The 19,166-nt window shown below is 45.5% G+C and overlaps 2 protein-coding genes and 1 long non-coding RNA gene across 4 annotated transcripts in view; 2 read left to right on the top strand and 1 right to left on the bottom strand.

The window, feature by feature from the left end:
• Positions 1 to 4,077, top strand: part of PSEN2 (presenilin 2) — a 17,336-nt gene extending 13,259 nt beyond the window's left edge. Inside the window, exons 9-11 of the mRNA XM_086745043.1 lie at positions 1,155 to 1,274; positions 1,608 to 1,726; positions 3,036 to 4,077. Coding sequence (XP_086601169.1) covers positions 1,155 to 1,274; positions 1,608 to 1,726; positions 3,036 to 3,191 — 395 coding nt within the window. The 3' untranslated portion in view covers positions 3,192 to 4,077. The remainder of the gene's footprint in view (positions 1 to 1,154; positions 1,275 to 1,607; positions 1,727 to 3,035) is intronic.
• Positions 1 to 19,166, bottom strand: part of LOC147601304 (uncharacterized) — a 23,726-nt gene extending 4,560 nt beyond the window's left edge. The window contains exons 1-3 of one of the 2 annotated variants that reach the window (XR_015258172.1): positions 18,979 to 19,166; positions 17,109 to 17,191; positions 7,459 to 7,520 (exon numbers count right to left, since the gene is read on the bottom strand). This is a non-coding gene — a long non-coding RNA (uncharacterized LOC147601304). Of the gene's footprint in view, positions 1 to 7,458; positions 7,521 to 17,108; positions 17,192 to 17,794; positions 17,902 to 18,978 lie in introns of those variants that run through there. The other variant, XR_015258171.1, reaches the window with a different exon arrangement.
• The window catches only part of COQ8A (coenzyme Q8A), a 49,577-nt gene continuing 48,457 nt past the window's right edge, over positions 18,047 to 19,166 (top strand). The window contains exon 1 of the mRNA XM_086745042.1: positions 18,047 to 18,103. The gene's annotated coding sequence lies outside the window, so the exon portion shown is untranslated. The remainder of the gene's footprint in view (positions 18,104 to 19,166) is intronic.

The raw sequence follows: 19,166 nt of genomic DNA, 5'->3' as shown, positions 1-19,166 counted from the left end.
GAATGTATGCTTAGGTGATGCTCACTCAATACACTTGCTCCTTGTGTATACACTTTAGACACACAGAAGGTGGTGAGGGATTGGATGAGGTTGCCCAAAGTAATTGTGGATGCCCCCTCCCTGGAAGTGTTCAAGGCCAGGTTGGATGGGTCTTTGACCTGGTCTAGCAGAAGGTGTCCCTGCCCAGGGCATGGGCGTTGGAACTGGATGGTCTTTAAGGTCCCTTTCAACCCAAAGCATCCTATGATGCTAAGGCTCAATAACTGAACATGCTGCTTATTTCAAGATAAAGCAGCTGACATACTAATAAACCGCAGGAACACAATCCGGCTTTGAAACTAGGCACAGAGCAGGAGCAAACTACATGCTGAGGCATACAGAATGCCACTGTGGAAGCTCTGTGTGTCCTAGATCAGTCTGCTTGCATCTGCAGCAGCAGCATCCCGTCAGACTGACGTGGACTGGAAAGTCTGTATGAGTGCTTCTGAAAAATAGGCATTGTCAGATAAAGCACTGTATCACAGACTGGCTGCTTCCAAAAGCACTACCAAGAGCTCTGTTAGATGTGTTTAACAGGACAAAAAAAAAAAAAAAAAATTAGTCTGTGAACAATGAAATGTGTCCACTTACTACAAGTGAACATGCAGCTCCAATGTCAATGTGATTCAGGGCAGAATTTTTCTCATAAATGGCAGTCCTCTTAGTCATGCATTTTTGTTGTACTACCAATGAAGGAATACCTGAGCACCTCCACCCTGAAGGTATAACCACGTGGGAGTGCATATTAAGTTTACTTGGTTTTACTTGTTGTTCTAGCCTGTGCAGAGCAATGCTTAGTTCTGCATACATACTCACTTGTTAAAACCATTGCAGTCTTGGGTAGCTGCCAAAGAAGCTGTGAACCTGTACCCTTCCAACTGTTTGAAATAATAACACACATGTTTTCCTCAAAGCCACTAAATGTCTCTGCTTGAACTGGTCCTGATGATCACACCTCCAAGAAACAAAGGGTTTACCCATTCCAGAAAAGCTTCACAGAAGCGTGGATTTCATGCATTAAAACAAGTTATAAATGTAGCTGCCTCTTACGGGTTGTTTTCTTCTTTTTTTTTTTTTTTTGTCTGCTCTTCTTGGCTTGTTTTTGTGGAACTAAGCTGAAGATGGGAGAGAGAACCACAGGAGCCCTTCACACGCGGAGTCTCAGATGTCAGAGACGAGGAGTCCTGTTCCAACCCGCCCCATCACCTCGTTTGAGGAGCTTGAGGAGGAGGAAAGTAAGGGAAGCTTCATACCTTGTTTTCAGTGTAGTCTGTCAGAGCCTGATATTTGTCCTCATTGTGGTTAATACTGTTACCCAGTTTGGCCTAATTACAGTTAAAATTTGAAGAGTTGTGACTTGAGCAACAAAGATCTTGAGTCTGACTCTGTATTGCTGCTTGCTGCTGCAATATCTGTTCTGGGATTGTGGTTCCAGTGATGTGTTTTGGCTAAACAGACAATTTAAGCAGGAACCTTCAGCTGCTCCCCAGAGGACAAGAATTTGTTTAGGAGGAAGCTGAACAGGAGAAGCAGAAGTAACACTCGTTTTCTTTTTCTACTTCTCTCAGGGGGTGTGAAGCTGGGCCTTGGAGACTTCATATTTTACAGTGTGCTTGTTGGGAAAGCAGCTGCAACAGCTAGTGGAGACTGGAATACAACGTTGGCCTGCTTTGTAGCCATTCTTATAGTAAGTGAGCAAGCTTTTAAAAACTGTTACATTCTTTTGCTATGGAGAATAGCTAAATAAGAGGACAAAGACCTGTCTTGTTCTTGTGTTCATGCTGGAAAAAACAGGAAGGAAAGAAACTTAAAAATCCATGGAAACTATCAGGAAAAGCAGATGACAATCATATTGTAACTGCTAAAGGACTTGGTCCTGCCAGGTCTAATGACCACACACTGTTGGTCATTTCACCTAAGTGGAAAATAATTACTAGGAACTTGCCGTTTACACCAGCATCCTCATGGAAAGAAACCAGAACGGCAACAGCAGGAGTTTTAGAAGGCAGAAGGAAATGAATTATCCTGTCCTTCTTGGGTCTCCATTTCCCCACTTAGATCCCAAGGATAGTGAAAGATAGTGACTTTCTCTTGTGAAGATCATGGATCAAAAAGTGTGAGCACTAGAACTGAGCTAGCTTAAAGTGTGTTGAGTGTAGCTTTCTTACCTCACAGGTCAGAGAAACCTGTAGGATCACCTAGCTGCATATCCTGGGGTCCAGCACAGGATCCCTTTGCTGGGGGAAATGCTTTCTCTTGTCTGTCCATGAGGCCAAATGCCCTGTTGCATTTCTTTTACGGTGCTATTAAAATTTTTGGAGCTGAGTGTTTCTGAAGTTTTGTCATGGTGGAGGAAAAAAAAAAAGGGGGGCTTAGATGAGAAAAGTAACCCATACATTCAGCCATACTGTCTACCCAAAATGTACAGAAGTTTTCACACATGCTCAAAAAAACCAGATCTTGGCCTGCTATGCCTATAAAACCAGAATTCACCTATCATAGTATGCAGTCCAGTCAAAAGAACAGCAGTGGATATTTTGGTTTGGTTTTTTTTGGTTTGTTTTTTACCCCAAGAGACCTTGAAAACCAGGAAGGTGTTAGAAGTACATGCTGCAGTGAAACTCCTTATCTGTGCAGTTCACCAGGATTTAAGTGCTTTTATCTGTGGGATCAGTACTATGTACATAATGGTGTAGAACAAAATGTAAAATAATCTGTAAATAAATTCACCTCTCAGGGTCAGCTGTATGTCAGCACGAGCTGTTTATAGCACTTTCTCAGCAGAGAGCTGTGCTTAAGATTGCTGGAAAAAATACCTGGCCAGCTTGTGAAAGATGAAGGTGTGAGAAACGTACCTCGTGCCACTGGCAGCTCAGGCAAGCTTCAGTTGCTGTACAGCGTAGTTTATTGTTTGTATATTAGGTTGTTGATGACAGATATGTTTCTGGGCTTCTTACTATATCTCCTTGTGTTTTTTATGCTCTTCTCTCTGGCAGGGTTTATGCTTAACTCTTTTATTACTGGCTGTTTTTAAGAAAGCACTGCCTGCTCTTCCCATCTCCATCACTTTTGGCTTGATCTTCTACTTCTCGACGGACAATATTGTGCGACCATTCATGGACACCCTGGCCTCCCACCAGCTGTACATTTAGAAGAAGTGGGAGTCAGAGGATTCTTTTTAAAGCTTTGCTGTGAAGTATGGTACACTGTTTGGAATAAGTCTCAAAGTTTTACACTTAGTGCCATGTATTTGTAGGGAAAACACTAACTCTGTGACATGATGTGTACTAGAAATCTAATAGTTACATGTTGAACTGAGATTTTTTTTCACAGGAATCTTGGACTCCAGTGAAACGTCTGGCTCCTTGCTGATGTCAGAGCATTACTTCTATGTTATTTGATGTGCACACTGGCTGTTGTGAGCACGGAAATCTGTATGTAGCATGGGACACTGGAGAGGTGAAGAGTTTGATCTGTGCTTCCAGAAGCTAACGCCTGAAATTGCAGTCAAGTTTAACTGTATTCTAGAATCGCTAACATTTCACACTTTTCAAGTGTTGTGCAAACCTACGGTGCAAGCAAGTTGTACTTCTAATTAGAAAAGCATAGCAGTCAGCATGCACAGAACAGAGCAGTGTGTTACACCTGGTTGTGAGCATTAGAGAAGTGAGGCTGAACTTCATAAGCTGGCCTCTGCGCACACGACTTCTGTTGAAATTGCCTCAAATGCCTATTTATTCTGACCTTAGTGAGACATAGTGAGCCATGACTAATCTAGACAGAATGTCCGTGGTGGGATGTTTGAACATCAGGCTTCTGGTTCTGAGCGCATCCACTACTGCAGCTAACAGCTGAAGGCAGAGCTGCACGTTCCAGTGCATCAGATCCTCAGCGTGGGAAGACAGATCCTTTTTCCTGTCTCCTCCCAACGTTTTATCTTTTTGGAAGTCTCTTTTTTTTCTGGGTCCATACTACAGTCCTCAAATAACCTTAAGGTGGAAATTACTGCACAACTCCAGTAAATCAGTTGACTTGTAACTTCTTGTGTGTATTTCTAGTCTCATTTCTGTGCATTGTTGTAACCACTCCAAAGGAGGATTTACCTTCCTTTTCTGATGAGGTCCTCTTACACTGATTGTGACTTGGTTTACCTAGTTTTTGGTACTGTTTAAAGATTATATATACTTTTTTTTTTTTAATTACAAAATTTAAAATAGCTATTTAATGTCAAGGGACTCTTTTGGAAATACCCTGTCAGTTTGTATCAAAATATGGGGGTGCAAACTTTTATGTTCTGTTACATTACTCTACATAAGGCATCATTAATACTAGGAATATTTACACACCCTCAAGTGAGTTCATCTAAAAAAAAAAAAACCCACAGTGATTGTTGCCAGTAAAAAATACAGGTCTGACTGAACCTTACTGTTTTCTCCATCTTTTGAAGTAAATTTAGTTCTACTCTGTTTTCTTGGACAGCTGATCAATGTCAGTGTTTCATAATGTAACATTATGCAAGGTTTTGTGATTGATTAATGCAATGTCATTGAAAGATGTAGAATTTCATCTCTGAAAATACTTTTTAGATAAGGCTTTGAACTACACATTTTCAAGGTAGTCCTTTTTTCAATAGACTTGTTCAACCTAATCTACTTTGATATTTAACAAGAACATCACACAGGTGATTCAAACAAATTTTTAAAAAGTGCATAAGGGTTTTTACTAGTTGCCTGTGTGTGTTTAAGTTTGGACAAGTATAACTTTTGCTCTTTGTTTAGTTTTGTGTTGTCATTTCTTACGTTTGCAATGTTTGGACTTAACAGCTGGAGACAGTTAATTATTACTAAAAGGTATTTTGTTTGGAAATGTAAATCACTAGAATTCTGATGATTTTTAAGGTTCATGTGAGAGTTGATTTTCTTTTTGTTTGTCATTTTGGTTGTTTGTGGTGTTTTGGTTTGTTGTTTTTTTTTTAACTAAAACAGTTACAGGGCCAAATCAGAATACAATCACTTGCAAATCACTTGATTTTACTTGTTGCATTGCATGGTGTAGAGATGTAAAATATTTATACGTACTCGAAGAAAAATCCTGCTTAGCTTAACAGGGTTTTAGCATATTGTTAGAAATAACTTATTTCTATGAAAGCAGAGTTGATATTTGAAGGGAACTGGGGAGGTACCTTCAAATATTGAAGGATCACTACTGGAGCTGGTGGTTTTCTGCAGATTTGTGCTTGCCAAAGATTGGCCTTCCCCTGAGCAATTCTGCATAACTTAAAAAATTTGTAATATATAAGGTAACCGAGCAACAGATTCTGTCAGTGCAACAAAATGTAGTGTCCTGGTGAGTGACAGGAGTATATAATGTATATACTGCAGTGGTTTTAATTGTGTAAAAATTCATATATATTTACTACAAATATATATGTTCACTGTGTATGTTTGTGTATACACACAAGTTTTAAAATGATAGTGATTTCTCATCTCATGGGACACTTTCACCTGTGCATAAAATGAAGTTTTGTTTGTGATGTTAACATTATACAGCATGGCCTAAGATGTGTAAAGGGAGAGGGCAGGATTTACTCTATTCCCTCGTTGGCTACTGCATGAGATACTGACTCAGAGACCTGGCAAGTTGAGTGAGCAAAGCATTTGTCTGTCTACTATGTTCATTCACTGTCTTCAACTTGCTGCATGCTCTGCTGAACTGCAGTCTCTCTCACTGAAGAAATCCTAATTCTCCCTGAAAAAGCACAGCTGTCAGGTAGGCTGGCATGACACCTGCCTTGATGCAGGTGTTACTCAACAGTCTGAAGTCCTATAGGAGGTGCCATATGTTGGCATTTTCCTACGTGATCTCTGTCACACCTACTCCTCCTCTCTGGTCTAAAATGAGTGTCTCATTGCATCTGGTCTCAAATGTGGCTTGGGCATACAGGAATCTCTAACACGTAAGACTGACGTTAAGCCCATGAACAAAAATGTAGTGGTAAGCCTGCCTAATGCAAATCCAAGCTTTTCATTGGTGGGAGATACATGGCCTCCTTGCAGCATTTAGTACCTTTTTTAGAAGCATGTGCACTTCAACCAGTTTCGCGTTGTCACCCTCTGACCACACAGTTGCTGCTTGTGCTTATTGCTGTGTTTCCTCTTGCCACTTCTTTGATGCTTTTCATTCCAATTGCTTCAGGTTGTTTTGTTTAAAGTGTCTACTGTGCATTGAAGACTGGAGGTGTGTTCTGCCCACAAAGAGTGCACAAGAAGCAGCACAGTCATGAAGAAAGTACAAGAAACAGGACATTGCTTCCAGAACCATGCAGTGCTTCCACAGCAGCTCTCATAACATACTCAAGGTCTCACTCATAAAACCTAACTTCAGGCTCTTAAGGGAACTCCCTCAGAAAGGAGTCAGTCTGTGCTAAAACATCACCATCTGGTTCACAGAGAGAAAAGGACACATTTGCAATGTGAGGTGTCTCAGCAAGAGCTTTATAAACACTGCTGAAGCTGGACCAATGGGGGTTAGTAGGTACAGCAAGGTCACAGCACCTGTCTACCACAGCCAGGAAAAGGAGCCAGGGGTCTGCTCTCCTATACCTTCTTTGCTCCAGTTGCTAGTGAAGTGTCCTCTATGGGGCAATCACATGAAGTTAGATGGACCATCTCTCTTTGAGTAAATGGCAATTGCTGACAGAATTCTGGTGAAGGAATAGCTCAAGGCTCACTGTCCTTGCAAAACAAAGTATTTGGAGGTCTCCCTGCTCCTTCCAAACCAGTAAATTTCTCTGCTTTGTTCTTGCCTTCCTAGGTACTGACAGTTAATCACACAGTGTGTTTACCTTCCACTTCCTTGTAACTCAAATTGTGTTTCGGTTTAAATTGAATATATAGTTATTTTTCTTTATTATTTCCCTCAGTCCCTGGTCTCCCTGTTCTACATTAGAGATGCTCCTTGGCAGCCACGGGAGGGCAGTAAGTCTCTATGGAGATGTACCAACCATTTTAAGGTACTCTGCTGTGTGCCTGTAGTTTTACGTGAGGCTGAAGGTCCTGGAGTCTCCCTCATGGCAGGGAGAAAGCAGGCACCCCCATGCCAGCACAGCTGCAGTTTTGGCACAGCAAGGGAGAGGCTTTGAGTGAGAGTGAGCTCACACTACCACAATCCATTTAAAACCTTCTAGTTTCAATGTGATACCACGTTCAGCACTGTAGCTTTGGGTGAGATGCTGCTGTTGCATTGCACGCTCAATTTTGTTCGGGTCACTCCCTGTTTGTGTGTTTTTGGTTTGTTTTTTTTTTTTTTTTTTTTTAAAAAAGCATTCAGCCCTAGTTTCAGTCCTACAACCCTCAAGCATAAGTCAGGGGTTCCTCCAGACATCACTAAATTAGATCTTCTGAGCAAAGGAATACTTGCGCTTATTGCTTCGTCATTCCTCCTCTCACTTGCCGTCTCCTGTCCCAGCACGTCTTGCTTAGCTAGGGAAAAAAAAAAAAAAGAGCATGCTGCCATCATTCCAATTCTTGGCACTATGGAATCTAAAGTCTAGCTAGATTATGTTGTCTGTGCCCTCAGGAGGACCAGGGACTTTTCTAGTTTTCTTGAACTCAGTTGTTTTATAAGAAAGCAGCCTGCACAAATGTGGTATCTTGGCCAGAACTTACACTATTCATATGTCCCCTAACACATTGTTGCATCCCTCATTGACTTTATCCTTGCTTTCCCTGCCACCAGTAAGGTAAAGTGATGTAAGCTGCTCCTGTTCTACAAATGGGAAACAGCAAGAGTGAGAGAGTAAATGCTTGGTTTAAGCTTGGTTCCATAAGAAAGATCTACCCACATCAGATCAGGCCATCAAACATGATCACACAAGTCACTATCATTTCTTTTACATCTTTCCTTTGCTGCAGGTTTGCTATTACCCATCTTTGCCCACTCTAAATTCAAGATATTTGCCCTGAGCACTCAAGGAGTTAAGTGAATATGAATTATTATCTTCTCCTGTGGGTGACACATTTGACAGATGTCCAAGTGCACAGTTTGGGAGGTGCCAGTGCTCAGCACTATTTATGGCTGAGTATTAAAAAGATATAAATAAATAGAGACACTGAAGTAGAACTAGCTAAGCTCCTTGATATAGAAACCTGAGACAGGTACAGGGCCAAGTAGTTGGAATGGAAGTTTTGCAAAACTGGGAACTGCAGCCTGAACTAAGGGACGGCTCCCAAGGTCAATTTAGGATTATGTCTGTGCAGAAATAAATGGTGTGAAGCCTAGCACTCCCAAATGACCTTGCAGGGCCTGAAGAATCAGAAGGGGGCAGAGCAGGAAAAGCATTAGGCCTGTTTTCTCCTGTATCATTGGTTTTTATTATTTCAGGGAGACCTTGCTGTATAAAATGTGAGTAACTCCACATCTAACTTGCATTTAAGCAGACTAGGAACAATGTAAAAAGTGTGAGAGCAAGTGTGGAAAACTGATCGAACTTTTTAACTTACACCATGCCATCTTCAATCTTTACAAAGCTACTGTAGCAATTACAATTCTCCCTAAGTTGGTAGAGCTGCATCTATTTAGGAAAGAACCTGAGTCTTCCTTCAAAACTGGTGTGAGGCAAGCAAGATCTCTGGAGCTGAAGGTAGGTATTCAGGATTGTATTTTAAAGCTACCTATCCACAGCTTTGATGTACCAACAGATAGATGGTAGTAATAAAATGCCAGTAGCATTAATGGAATTATTCCAACAGGAACTTCTTACCCCTTCATCATGCTAGAAAAGATATGCCCTCTCTGTAAGCCCCTACCAAATATCGTCTTTGAGATATTACAGGAAGTTAAAATTTGAACTATTTTTGTTCTCCAAATATTGTGCTAATAGTTAGTCTTCCAGAGTGTTATGTGTAGGTTTCAAGAGGCATGAAAACTGTTTGACTTTCTTCTTTAATAGGAAAAAAAAAATCTGATTTCTATCCTTATGTGATTGGGGTGGGCAAGCTATGAACTGAAATGGTAAACACAATGGCTTCAGACAACTCATCATGCTGCCAATTCAAACTCTGGGTTGTGCAGAAAACTATCGGGAAATAGAAATCCAGCAAGTGTGTTTGGCTATAGAGGCTGTGAGCTGTGGCTGGTCAGCCTAGGGAAGGATACAAGGCTGGAAAAAACAAAAACATACCTGGGGTGTGGGTTAGGCTTACAGAAGAGGAGTGGGGATGCCGGCTTCTCTAACCAGGCTTGCTATGGCAGTGCAGCTATAGCTTTAAGGACTTAAACAGAATAGGGAAATGAGGGCTAGTGGGGGACATAAAGCAATAGCAAAGGCACTTGGCATGCAAAGGGTTAGGTCACTTTCTTTGCTACTATTTATGTGTGCATGTGCTTTTTAATGCTGTTACGAAATAGGCGTGGTGCTGCAGAGAAAAACAGTGAGAACATCCATCTCCCAGAAGAGGAACCCTGTTTCCTATGCTTTGAAAGCAGGCCACCAGTTAAACAGAAGCAACGGTTGTTGAAGTCTGTGGAGTGGATGGCACAGGAGGTAGTCGCTGTCTAGGCTTCATCCTTAGATGCTGTACATAGTGGGATTGCTGTAGGAAAAGGACATTTTTGTGCTCCCACCCTGGGTTCCTCCAGGCTAGAAATCTTCTTGGAAGCGTCTCGGAGTTGATGGGAGAGTGAACCTGCACTGCTGGTTCTTTGGCACCGCTGTGCCTGAAGGCAAGCTCTTTTCCTTGTGCACAGCTACAGAGCATGTCAAAATTACTCTGCTGTGCTTCCACTGAGGCTTTGCAAGCACTTCTTTAGGAGTCAGGCTTCAAGAGCATGACAGAGCAGAAGAATGCCATTAGCCCTATTTTACAGATAGGACTTGAATAATTTGCTCAGGGTCAAATTAAGGGCTTCACCTGGACGCCTGGACCATGTCTTGATTAGTCATTCCTTCCAGAGGCTTGTATTAACTTCTGGCATCTCCCTCTTAGCTGCACTCAGATACGTGTCTGTTGGGATGTCTTGCCACCAATTGATCTCTCTCTGCAGGTATGCAGACACAGATGGAGATACTAGAGGTCAGATTATGCAGTCCTCCTCAACTGACCTCAGGAATTATATTGATAGCCACAGCAAAGCAGAAAATAGGTTAGTCAGCATCTAAAGGTAGTAATGATTCTGTTTTCCTCCTAGGTTGACTGCTAGAAGTAAATTGTTGGGATTGTCTGCGAATCCCCTTCAGACAAGCAGATGGAACTTACGAGTTTGTCCGTTTGCCACACAGGCACTTGGAAAAACCCTGCAGCTTTACACTTTGCTGTGTTTTGGAACAGTGAGACAAAATGCCACAAAACCAGAACAAGGACTGGCTCTCAGGGCAGTGAAAGAAAACACGCTGTCTTGAGGATGATTCCAGGCAGGGGCAAAGTGACTCTCCAGTTATGTGACACACGGCAATGCCGTGCCAAAAGCTGGGGGCAATGGCTGAGTTTGGCAGCACGCTTTAGCCAGCAGAGCAACCTATGAAGATTAGTGTTAATTTTTAGTTCCAGTAAAGTGTTCAGAAATACCCCTGTTTCTCTCGTATTTTCTGGCTCCAGCCACCTTCCCATTTAGAACAACGGTGTGCAAACTGTTCCAGATAACCCTTCTGTCTTTCATAAAGGCTCTTTAGAGCGGCTAAATGCAGGCAAAGGATTGGTTTCTGTTTGCCTAGCTTCAAAATTAATTTGCCATGTTTACCCAGGGGGTGAATGGCTTCACTGGTTACCATCTGTAAAGTGAATCCTGGCTGGAAGCTACAAAGAACTGAGCCTTTCCACTACGGCTGTGCAGGATCGATTGAGGTACATGTAATCAATCAGGTGACAAGAGGAGAGGGCAAAGCACTCACCAAACTAAGAAAGCAAATGCAATTTACAATGAGCAGAAACAACTGATCTGTCTAGCCAAGAGATAAAGAAGAGTTACAGCCTGAATAATGTTTAACCAATTCTCACAGATTTGGGGATAAACAGAAATACCGTATTCTTGAGGCACGCAGCTGCTAAACAGACTGCTGCACTCTTCATCTTATCCAAAACTGCTTTGCTGGATACCTGTAAAAAGCACTGTGGTGCAACAGAATTTGAACATGCAAGTGATATTGTGAATGTTTTTCTTCATTAATTGCTCAGGTGGCAGGGGCAAGGTGCCTGTCCTTGCCCTACACCGTCCCACATGCTATCCAAAGACAAGGACTGGTATCAGTTTCTTCCCCTTAGTGCTTCTATCTGCAGCCTCTCCACCTGGCACTGTCCTTCTTTCAAGGTACTCCACCCCCATCGGCTTGTCTCCAACTTTCCAAAGCACCCAGTACCCACTTGGCACCCACGTGGCAAAGTTTGTAGGGAGCGGTGGGTGGCATGAGCCACAGCTGATGTGGCGTGGTGGCGTGTGCGTGGTGTTCTGCACGACTTTTTCCCTCTGTCAGTGATGAACATGTTTGTAGCTTAGGCTTGTTGTGACATGTTACCACCTCATCTAGAGAAACACCTAGTTATGTTTTCTTTTGTTACCTAAAGAGAGGAAAAAAATCCATGTAGCTATATGTAAATTTCCAGTTTATGAGAACATATTTGCAATACTCCTTTGCCCTTAGTTGGAGAGACAATCATCTTATTCAACCTGCTGAGCATGTGTGTGTGGAGGGCAGGGGCAAACCCTGGTGAAAGATAATGAGGCTGTGATCTGCCTCACATCCCTGAGAAGAGAGATCCAGGCGGGTACCTTCTAAAATGTCTGAAGAGTAGACTAGCTACTTTTTCCCCAAGTCATTATTAAAGGTAACTCTAGCATTGGTGGGCCTGCGCCTCCCTCCTACTAAGAGTTCAGTACTGTATAGTCAGTGTCCTGGAACGACATAGCACGAGCCACAAATCCCCTGTCAAGAGCCACTGCAGTCTGTTCTGGACAGATAATAGCAGGAAACAAGAAATGCTTGAGTCTTAGGCTTTGCTACCAATGCTGGCCTCTCAGGCCTGCGTTGGTCTCTTTCCTGCAGACCTACAAAAGATAATAGATCATCTTCATGGTTTTACAGCCTTCACCTTTCCTTCCCCAAAGTGGCCCATCTCTAGATGACATGGAATGGGCGAGCAGTGTTTGCAGGGGCACAAAGAGTCACCTGTCAAGGTAGCTTTCCCAGCAAGGCAAAACCTAGAGGGCAAAGTGAAGGTTTTTGTGTCTTCTTCCTCCTTTTTTTCAACTAGGGGACAAGACAGCCCTTCAGCAGTCCTCTTCCCTTCACAAAACGAGATGGCCCCCCTACCCACCTCCTCCAAGCCAGGACACTCAGGGCCCTCCAGCAGCATTGGTGGTGCTCCCTGCCCTATCCAGCTGTGCAGAGCAAGGCTGTTTGCTGAGCACCCTGGAAGGAAAATGGGAGGGGAAATAATGAAATACCCATCCTGCTCCCTCACTGTGTCTTCCTCTTGGACAGAAAACATTCATCTTGACAACTGCCAGACTGACTCCTTCTGACAGCACTAAATCATCTTAAAAATAAAGTGCTCACTGACTAACTGAAATAAAGCCTTGTCTCTGTCCCTTTGCAGTGAGGGGAGAGGGAAAGGAAGGACAAGTGCAAAGAATGCTTGAGTGCTTTGGGATGAAAATACATAGTTCAGGAATCGGAACAGTCCTGACTGTCACAAAAATAGCTCATCATTTGGATCCTATGATGATACTGGACATGCATCTACCACTGACTGAGTCAGAGAGATCTCATTTCTTTACAAGGCTGTTGCTCTCATTCTTGGCTATAAAGCCATGTAAATAACATATGGTACAAACAGCATCACTGAAACCTGCCAAAGTTTTGAAATACCTGCAAGTTAACTACTAAAACCAAGCCATCTGTCCAGTGACTTCTCCTTGAGCTGTTCCAGTTCATCATCCCTATATTATTATAATATGTTAATGGCACACCATAAAACTACATAGTCAGATAAGACATTGCTTCTGCCCTGAAGAAGTTAACCTCTAAAGAAGATGAGTGAATGCAAGGCAAAGGCCCTCAAGAGGGAGCTTATCTGAGCTTCAGCGGTTCCTTGGAGAAGGAGGACTGAGGGAAACATTTCCAGAACAGCTTCTGCTTTGTGGTTAGCTGTGTTGAACGCAGGAGAAGGATGGTGACGTATATTTTATTGTGGCTGGAGAAACAGCTTGAGCCTGTCCTGTGCAAGAGGATTTCTGAGTGTTCTCTGAATGGCCTGGATACTTGTCACTCTAATGACATGACTGCTTAATTGAGACTCCACTAATTCTTTTTTTTCTGCAGGTTAGTTGTCTGCCTACTAATTTCCTGTTGCAATGAAGCCCTTCTTACTGCAGGGCCCAAAGATCCTTCCAGGCTCCGGCTCTCCAACTCATTTTGTTTGCAGAAGTTTAGCCACTCTGGCTACTTCCTCTCTGTGTTCCTCTCTGGGAACTCGGCCCACTTTGTATGAGGCTTTAAAGAAGAACGCTTTCACTGCGTTCTTCAAAGCAGTCAGCATCAGAACTGCCAGAGCTTTTCTTGGGTGTTCCCTGGCACCTAGTAAGTGGTGAGCTGCTAGGTGGTGAGCGAACAGACTCCTCTCAGAAAACAGCAAACAGGAGGAAAGCAACCCCACCCAAAGGCTGACAGCGACCCTGCTGGAAGTCACAGTCAAAGAGCTCTGGACCTGCTCTTGCCGGTGTCCTTCTTGCTGCTCCTACCCCAGCAGACCTGTTTATGCACCTCATGAAATTGCATCATTAAGCCTTTCATTATATAAGTATCTACAGGCAATATGAGGTGAAGATATGATGGCATGGCTAAAGCATCTGCTACGGAGTCAGGACTTACAGCTGCTACATCAAGCTTTCCCACTGACCTTGGGTAAGGTACTGACCTCTCTCTGACTTGCAAAAACAGGATATTTGGGGAATTAAATAATCTTCAACAAACCATTTTACCATCAGTAGAGAGAAGGCTCTGAGGCAGTGTGACTCATTATTAGTTATAATTAAAACTTATTAAAATTTCCATTATATTTGTATGTTTTATATATATATATAATGAGGATATATATCTCATTATAGTATTTATAGCTGTATTGTAATTTATATTATTACAATCAAATTTATCATACTTTTAGTAAAATTTAATAAAAGATTGATTTAGATAATCCTCATAGATGTAAGATTTTTGCTAGAAATGCTCACATTTCTGGATAAGGCAGCAAGAAGTTGAAATTTGACTAAATATAACACTAGTGAACAAGATGTGAGAAGCAAATGACAGCTGTAATACCAAAGAAGTCCTGTGGCTGATTTCTTAATAATGTTCACTTTTCGTTCTTATTAATAATGAAGAAACTCCTCAAAATCTGAGAACTCACTTTTTCACAGGACTGCTCTGGTTTGCTCTGTAAATTCAGATCTGCATTGCACAGATCTACAAAAGAATGCAGGCGTATAGTACAGAAATTACACAAGAGGTAGACAGTGAAGAGCAAACTTTTAACCTGCAACAACCTCACTCTGCTGTCACATCATACTAGAGGCACTAAGACATCAATGGATGCCAATGTTCAGGTTTTTCCAGAGAAGTTTCCTAGGTTTCTGCTCTCTAACCCGCTTGGAAGAGCTTTATCTGGCAAGTGTTTGCACAGCACACTTAGTAGATCAGCTCCTACACAAACTCTGACAGTTGACTCAAAGCATGGATGAAGCATTTTACCTACAGTCCTTTGGTGGAGGGCATAAAACCAGAATGGGGTGGCCTGGGCTGATCCCCACAGGATTCACATCCATATCTCCTGCCTCTGAACAAAGCACAGTTTGCACAAGGCCAGACTGTATATTTTTCTGGGATTTGGAAGGGCTGGAGGAGTGCTCCATTCTCATTTCCTCTTGCTGAGCTTTTCCATTGTGCAGAGCATAACAAATAATAACAATAAGAATACGAATAAGGCTGGAGAGAGGAGAAGGCAAAAGCATGCATAATGAGTAGGGTCCCAATGTGAGGGTGGAGTGCTCTAAGTCTCCACAGAGAGGGAACCTGAACTGGGACCTCCAAAAGCCGATGGGAACTGCTAATCATGAGCCTGTTACATAAACCACTGATAATCTTTCTGAAGAAAAGAATGACTCCCTGGTCTCTTTTTGAAGTACAGCACTCTGCCCCTCCTTTTTTTCCAGAGCTATAAATCTCATAACCGGTAGCACTCAACCAATACCAAATATTTTTTTCCTCCTTTACTGTTTCTCTCCATTTTACAGGGAGATCTCACATGGCTTCTGCCATGGAGCAATTCTCCCAGTGCTTTACATACATCATGTTTGACTTTTTACTTAGGATTGTGGACACAGTTAGGCAACCGTCCCCACCAAAGCCAGCCTTCGGATTCTAGATTGCCAGTCCTGGGTGTCCTGCCCCTGCCCAGCTTAAGAACTAAAAAGTAACAAGAAAGGACATAAAGTATCTGCTCCCAACAGCTTCAGTCCAGCTTTCAATCCTACCTCTTTGCATTCCAAAATCGGGTGGGAAAACAGACACTTCTCTCTTCCTCAGTCTAAGTATAGAAAGAGCTAGTCTTGCACTCAAGTTCAAGGGGTCTTTTAAGGCTACAGAAAGCCTGGCAACAGAAGGTGTGATGCAAATTGAGCAGCGGCAACAGAAATACCCAATGGCTTACCATGTGGGAATACAGGGAACCAGCCAGGCCTGTCTTTGAAAGATGGGGAGAGCTTTATCCACTGCTTGTTCTGCCTACATCTCAAACTATGACAGCATGCTCATGCAGAAACCCATGCAGTTCTCCGTGCTCAGCACACTGAGTAAGACATATTTCACAATTAATGCCGAGCTGATGCAAGAAAAGTGATGTTATGTAGAAACTTAGAACTGACATCCAAATTTAGTAGAGGAGTAGATAAAAGAACGTCCTTGAAAAGACACCTGAAACATATCTCTTTCCAGATGAAGGTAAAGATGATCTTTCCTTTAAAGTATGGAATTAACCACAAATAGAATAGTTAATTTGTATGCATTTCTGGAAGTGTCAGTATTGAAATTAAGAAAACTAGGCATTTTTTTTTCGACAAAACTTTTCAAGGCTGGTATCTTACTGCAGCCATGTTTTTGCATCATCTTACACATCCAGTCTCCATCCGATTCTCAAACATGAAAGTGTCATGTTTGGCCTTTCCATTTCAGATATATTGTGTCTATGCACAGCCTGTGTGTTGCAATTAAGTCAATAATGCATCTTCCCCATGGAATTTTTTTTTTTAGCCTTTCAAGTTCAAATCTAGCCTTTCTAGTATTGACTGAGTCTTGCTTTCAATCTGGATAATATCTAGGTGATAAGTTTTGCTAAATTTATTTGTAGCTGTCTGTTCAGTGCCTAACAGAAACCTCTTCATGGCTTACCTGGGAAGCTCAGTGGGGCTTAGGTAGGAAGCATATTTTTTTTATTTAAAAAAAACCAAACAAACAACCAAACAAACCGTGATATTTGAACAATATTTTGTATGTTCATAAATACCAGCCAAATAACCTTTGGTATGAGCAGCTGAAGATAAGGGATATAATTATCCCCCTCTACAGACGGGGGAAGTTTGGCACCATCAGGTTGGAGGTAATAGTCACCAACGGGCTGTGCAGAGTTAAACCCCTATATATACACTTACAGCAGACCATTTATCGAGTTTCCTTCTTCACAAATCCACAGCACCCACAACTTCTACTAACTTTGATACAGGTACTTCAGTGTGGATTTAAGTGCTCAATTCAACCTACTAGTTAGCTGGAAAGGATGGCCAAAGCAAGCAACTGACAATGCTGAAATTAAAGCTCGGAGCTGTTTGTTGGTCACTCCTCTCAGTCAGGCTACAACTAGAGGACAATTATGAATCCTGTTTGTTTTAAGAAGAAATGATCTATTTAATCTCCAAACCCCATCCAAATATACTTCTGCACTAATGCAGCCATGTGGCAAATGCACCATAAAGAATGCATTGTTATTTTTCAGACGGGGAAGTTGCTGACAGAGACAGGCGCTTACCAGAACATCCAGAACAGCCCAGAGCAAGCTGTTACCGTGAGCGCCTTGCAGCATCTGTGAGACACCGCATCGCTGCAACCAACCTGCGGGAAGCAACGCGCTGGTTTTATTTCCAATATGTACACGAGCATGCAATTTCCAGCACCTGTGTGTGCAGTACCAACGGCGGTTTCAAGCCAACGCTTTGAAAAATCACACTGGCACCACGTACGGAGGTGTCTAGGACACGGAGCGCCACAAAATGGAGTTGGTTCCCATTTGCCTGGAGCCTGCTCGGCGTAGGGCTCCTGTGCATCTCTCCGTCTGCATTAACACCCCCGGGGGGCTGAGTAGTGACACCCCCCCCAACACCCCCACCCCTCCGGGCGGTACGAGCGCTGCCTGTGCCCACGTCCTTTCCCGCCGAGGGACCAACCTCCCCCGCCCGGCCCGGGGCCGCCCCGCCAGCCGGGACGGCGGCGAGACACCGCCAACCGCTGACTGACATCTCCACACCGGCCCCCACTCCACCAGCCACCGGCCCCGCGGCTGCCAGGGAGGCGGCAGGGCTGCCAGGCTCCCTCCCGCCACGCCGGCGGGCCCCCGAGCGCCGCCCGCCCGCCCGCCCGCCGCACACGCACCTCACGCTTCACCTCGCCGCCCCCCGCCCCCCCCCCCCACCGCCCAACGACCGCCGCCGCACGGACCTCACGGGCCTCACGTCCCCCTGCAGCCGCCGCGCGCGCCGCGCCGGCCCCCGCCCCGCCCCGTCATTGGCCGGCGCGCCAGCCCGAGCCCTCCTGCCATTGGCAGGGGCACGGGGCACACGGGCTCGGCAAGCTCCTCGGCGGCCGTTCTGCCGAGGTGCGGAGGCGGGGCCAGCAGAGGAGCCAATAGGAGGGCTGCGGGGGCGGGGCGTGAGGCCGGGTCTCGGCCGGGGCAGTAAACAAGCGCGCGGGCCCGGCTGGCGGGCGTGGAGCGGAGCGGGACGGTGGCGGCGGGGCTGGGGTGGCCAGGTGAGCGGCGCGGCGGTGGCGGCGACAGGGCGAAGCCTGGCTCGGCGGCGGTCAGGCTGTGCCAGTCTGGTCCGGGTGCCAGGCCGGAGTACAGGGAGCCGTCACGGCGGCAGAGGGGAAGGGGCTGCGGGGTACGGCCTGCGGGGTACCCAGGGCTGCGGAGCACCCAGGGCTGCGGAGCGATGGCGCGGCGCGGTGCGGTGCGGTGCGGTGGTGCGATGCAGGAAGGGAGGCGGGCAGTGGCGGGGCTGCCGCGGGGAGGGCTTCTGTGGCCGGTGCGGAGAGGGGAGGGGCGCGGCCGCTTGGCCCGGGAGGTCGCTCTGCCGGGGCGCCGGTCCCCGTTGGGGGGACGTGTGCGGGGTCTGGCGAGCAATGGCGGCGGGGTGCCAGCGGCCTCCCGAGCCCCGCGGGGCTGGACCCGGGCAGCAGGCAGCCGCTGCCGTCGCTGTGCTATGGCCGGGGCAGGCCGCAACCGCCCCGGAGCCGTCGCCGCGGGCGGTGAGCAGAGGGGCTGCGCCCGCCGGGTCCGGCCTCGGGGGTCCAGGGGCCGGTCAGCGGGGCCCCCCGCCGCCCTAGCGAGGGACCGAGCGGTGCGGGGCCAGCCCGTTGCCCAAAGCTGGTCGCGCGCCATCCAGGCCTTGTGCAACGGCTGGGTCCGGCCGCGCTGCTGCCGCCCGTCGGCGCCGGGGGACGGCGGGGGCCCTGCCCGTGCCCCGGGACGGGGGGACCTCGCTCGGCAGTGCCGTCCTGCGGGGAGGGGTTGGTGCCCCTCGGCTCGCCCGAGCAGCTCCGCAAGGTGTTCCGGAAAGGTGGGCTGTGTGTTCCGCCGAAAATCGCCTAGGGTGGAATCTGCTTTCCCGCTCCGCAGGGCGTACCTCGCCTCTTGCCAGGGACGCCCCAAAGGCAGCGCAGGGTCTGGTCCTGTGCTGTGAGTATCTGCCGGCTTTCCGGGCCGCTCCGGTGTGGAGCCTTGGCTGCTCTCTGTCCCTGCGACCGTTCCGGGTGCCTGGTTGAAGACGGGCGTTAAATAAATCTGCTGGCTGTTTTGACCTTGCTTGTGGCT

Source organism: Chlamydotis macqueenii, chromosome 3 (assembly GCF_036417535.1).
Source record: "Chlamydotis macqueenii isolate bChlMac1 chromosome 3, bChlMac1.mat, whole genome shotgun sequence".
Classification (NCBI taxonomy): Eukaryota; Metazoa; Chordata; class Aves; order Otidiformes; family Otididae; genus Chlamydotis; species Chlamydotis macqueenii.
This window is presented reverse-complemented; position numbering and strand designations above follow the sequence as displayed.